The 4,529-nt window shown below is 43.1% G+C and overlaps 1 protein-coding gene across 1 annotated transcript in view; it reads left to right on the top strand.

Annotated features, from left to right (window-relative positions):
• grna (granulin a) overlaps positions 1-4,529 on the top strand; it is an 11,782-nt gene that overhangs the window by 4,923 nt on the left and 2,330 nt on the right. Inside the window, exons 8-9 of the mRNA XM_037688594.1 lie at positions 827-831; positions 3,995-4,261. Coding sequence (XP_037544522.1) covers positions 827-831; positions 3,995-4,261 — 272 coding nt within the window. The remainder of the gene's footprint in view (positions 1-826; positions 832-3,994; positions 4,262-4,529) is intronic.

Raw genomic sequence — 4,529 nt, forward strand, 5'->3', positions numbered from 1 at the left:
GTTCTGTTCTATACAGCATGTTCTGTTCTATACAGCATGTTCTGTTCTATACAGTATGTTCTGTTCTATACAGTATGTTCTGTTCTATACAGTATGTTCTGCTCTATACATCACGTTCTGTTCTATACAGTATGTTCTGTTCTATACATCACGTTCTGTTCTATACAGCATGTTCTGTTCTATACAGCATGTTCTGTTCTATACAGTATGTTCTGTTCTATACAGCATGTTCTGTTCTATACAGCATGTTCTGCTCTATACATCATGTTCTGCTCTATACATCATGTTCTGTTCTATACAGCATGTTCTGTTCTATACAGTATGTTCTGTTCTATACATCATGTTCTGTTCTATACATCATGTTCTGTTCTATACATCATGTTCTGTTCTATACAGCATGTTCAGTTCTATACATCATGTTCTGTTCTATACATCACGTTCTGTTCTATACATCATGTTCTGTTCTATACATCATGTTCTGTTCTATACATCATGTTCTGTTCTATACAGCATGTTCAGTTCTATACAGCATGTTCAGTTCTATACATCATGTTCTGTTCTATACATCATGTTCTGTTCTATACAGCATGTTCTTTCTATACAGCATGTTCTGTTCTACAAACCATGTTCTGTTCTACACACCATGTTCTGTTCTACACACCATGTTCTGTTCTATACATCATGTTCTGTTCTACACACCATGTTCTGTTCTATACTTCATGTTCTGTTCTACATATCATGTTCTTTTTTTATACTTCATGTTCTGTTCTACACAAACCAGCCACTAGGGAGCACAATTCAGTGTATTTCTTGTGCCTGTCCCAAGCCCAGGTAAATGGTGAGGGTTGTGTCAGGAATGGCATCCGATGTAAAACACTGTTGCCAAAACAATAATGCGAGTTCATCAAAACGAAACCATACCGGATCGGTCGAGGCCCGGGTTAACAACGACCGCCACCGGTGCTGTTGACAAACAGGGTGCCGGCAGAAATTGTGCTACCGTTAGTTGAAGACCACGAGGAGGGAAACGTGTCAGGAGACAGAGGGAGAAGAGGAAAGTGAAGAATGTAGGACTGAGGGTTGCAACTCTAAATGTGGGGACAATGACAGGCAAAGGTAGAGAGCTGGCTGACATGATACAGAGAAGGAAGGTAGATGTTTTATGTGTCCAAGAGACCAAGTGGAAGGGCAGCAAGGCTCGCAGCATTGGAGCAGGGTTCAAACTGTTTTACCATGGTAAAACAGTTTGAACTTGTGTGGATAGAAAGAGAAATGGGGTAGTGGTAGTCCTAAAGGAGGAGTTGGCAAATAATGTAGTAGAGGTGAAGAAAGTGTCAGATAGGGTGATGTGCCTGAAGGTAGAAGTCTGATGCTAAACATCGTTAGTGGTTATGCTCCACAGGTTGGATGTGATGATGAGGAGAAAGATACATTTTTGGAAAGATCTCGATGAAGTGATAGAGAGTATTCCCAGGGAGGAGAGAGTGGTGATCGGAGCAGACCTGAATGGACATGTTGGTGAAGGAAACAGAGAGGATGAGGAAGTGAGGGGTAGGTTTGGTGTCAAGGAAAGAAACCAGGAAGGACAGATGGTGGTGGATTTTGCCAAGAGAATGGAAATGGCTATAGTCAATAACTATTTCCAAAAGAGGGAGGAACATAAAGTGACCTATAAGAGTGGAGGAAGGAGTACGCAGGTCGACTACATTCTGTATAGGAGAGAAAACCTGAGGGAGATCAATCAATCAACCTTTATTTATACAGGTTGATTGATTGATTGGAGATTGGAGACTGTAAGGTTGTGGCAGGGAGAGCGTGGCCAGACAGCATCGGATGGTTGTGTGTAGAATGACTGTTGTTGTGAAGAAGAGTAAAAGAGTAAAATCAGAGAAGAAGACCAAATGGTGGAAGATGAAGAAGGAAGGATGTTGTGACAAATTCAGAGAGGAGCTGTTAAAGGCTCTGGGTAGTAAGAAAGAGCTTCCAAATGACTGGGCTACTACAGTAACAGTAATTAGAGAGACAGGTAGGAAGGTACTTGGTGTGTCATCTGGACAGAGAATGGATGATAAACCTGGTGGTGGAATAGTGAAGTGCAGGACGCCGTTCAAAGAAAGAAATTAGCCAAGAAGAACTATGACAGTGAGAGGACTGAAGAGAGGAGACAGGAATATAAGGAGATGGGATGTAGAGCAAAGAGGGAAGTAGCTAAGGCAAAGCAGAGGGCGTACGATGAGTTGTATGGGAGACTGGACACTAAAGAGGGCGAGAAGGACTTGTACCGATTGGCAAGACAGAGGGATCAGGTTGGAAAGGATGTGCAGCAGGTTAGGCTTATTAAAGATAGGAATGATAATGTTCTAACAAGTGAGGAGAGTGTGACAGGAAGATGGATGGAGTACTTTGAGGAGCTAATGAATGAAGAGAATGAAAGAGAAAGAAGAGTAGAGGTCATAGAAACTGTGGACCAGGAAGTGGGAAAGATTAATGAGGGTGAAGTCCAGAAATCTCTGAAAAGAATGAAGAAGGGGAAGGCAGTAGGACCTGATGACATCCCAGTGGAGGTTTGGAAATGTCTTGGAGAGATGGCAGTGAGGTTTTTGACTCAAATATTCAATGGCATATTTGAGGGTGAGAAAATGCCTCAGGAATGGAGAAGAAGTGTGCTGGTGCCCATATTTAATAATAAGGGTGATGTACAGAGTTGTAGCAACTACAGGGGAATTAAGCTGATGAGCCACACGATGAAGATCTGGGAGAGAGAGTTGTGGAAGCAAGACTTAGATGAGAGGTGACTATCTGTGAGCAGCAGTATGGTTTCATGCCAAGAAAGAGCACCACAGATGCCATCTTTGCTTTGAGAATGCTGATGGAGAAGTACAGAGAGGGTCAGAAAGAACTCCATTGTGTCTTTGTGGATTTAGAAAAAGCATACGACAGAGTGCCGAGGGAGGAGGTGTGGTGCTGCATGAGGAAAGCTGGAGTGGCAGAAAAGAATGTTAGACTGGTACAGGACATGTATAAGGACAGCAGGACAGTGGTGAGATGTGCTGTAGGAGTGACAGATAGCTTCAAGGTGGAGATGGGATTGCATCAAGGATCGGCTCTGAGCCCCTTCTTGTTTGCTCTGGTGATGGACCGACTAGCAGATGAGGTCAGGCAAGAATCCCCGTGGACTATGATGTTTGCAGATGACATTGTGATCTGTGGTGAGAACAGGGAACAGGTGGAAGAGAACTTGGAGAGGTGGAGGTATGCACTTGAAAGAAGAGGAATGAAAGTCAGCCGTAGTAAGACAAAGTCCATGTGTGTAAATGAGAGGGAGGAGGTGGAACAGTGAGGCTACAAGGAGCAGAGCTCACAAAGGTGCAGGACTTCAAGGACTTGGGGTCAGCTGTCCAGGGAAATGGGGAATGTGGTAAAGAAGTGAAAAAGAGAGTCCAGGCAGGATGGAGTGGATGGACAAAAGTTTCAGGAGTGATTTGTGACAATAGGGTGTCAGCAAATGTCAAAGGAAAAGTTTACATGACAGTGGTGAGACCAGCTATGTTGTATGGTCTGGAGACAGTGGCATTGAAAAAAAGACAGGAGAAAGAACTGGAAGTGGCAGAAATGAAGACGCTAAGATTCTCCTTAGGAGTGACAAGGCTGGATAAGATCAGGAATGAGATCATCAGAGATACAGCACAGGTTGAACAACTGGGAGATAAAGTTAGAGAGGCCAGACTGAGATGGTTTGGACATGTCAAGAGGAGGGGCCGTGGGTATATTTGTAGAAGGATGTTAGAAATGCAGCTGCCAGAAAAAAGACAAAGAGGAGATATATGGAAGCAGTTAGAGAGGACATGGAGGTAGTTGGAGTGAGGACAGAGGATGCAGAGGACAGAGTGAGGTGGAGGAGGATGACTCGCTGTGGCGACCCCTGAAGAGGGAAAAGCCGAAAGAAGAAGAAGAAGATGTTCTGTTCTACACATCATGTTCTGTTCTGATCTAGTATGTGAATGTTTCAGACTCATCCTCCATGACCCAGAACATCCCTGCATTTACCACTGCAACACCCCCCACAGAGGAAACTACGACCCAAATCCAGGTGACGGTGTCAGTGGAGACGTCTGAGGAAGAGGTTTCAACACAACAGGAAGCTGAAGAGGACGAAGTGGAGGACAGGCTTCAGTGTGACGATCACACCAGCTGCCCTCGGGACACAACCTGCTGCTTCATAGCTTCTTGTAAAAAATGGGGCTGTTGTCCGCTGCCGCAGGTGAGCTCCTCTTCATCAAAACGACACTGACCTCATAATTCATGCTTTTTTATATCAAAGTCATTAGTTTTAACAAATGTGTAATATTCCAGTTCCACATGTAATTTTATCTCAGTTTTTTATTAAAATGGGGCGTTTAAAGTATTGACACTGTTTTTAATTTAAATTTATAATTTAATAAAAATTATCTTGTCTTGTTTGTAAATTGATAATGAATGCTCAAGATAAGATAAGATAAGATAAGATAAGATAAGATAAGATAAGATAA

Source organism: Nematolebias whitei, chromosome 15, assembly GCF_014905685.2.
Source record: "Nematolebias whitei isolate Nwh7 chromosome 15, NemWhi1, whole genome shotgun sequence".
Taxonomy (NCBI): Eukaryota; Metazoa; Chordata; class Actinopteri; order Cyprinodontiformes; family Rivulidae; genus Nematolebias; species Nematolebias whitei.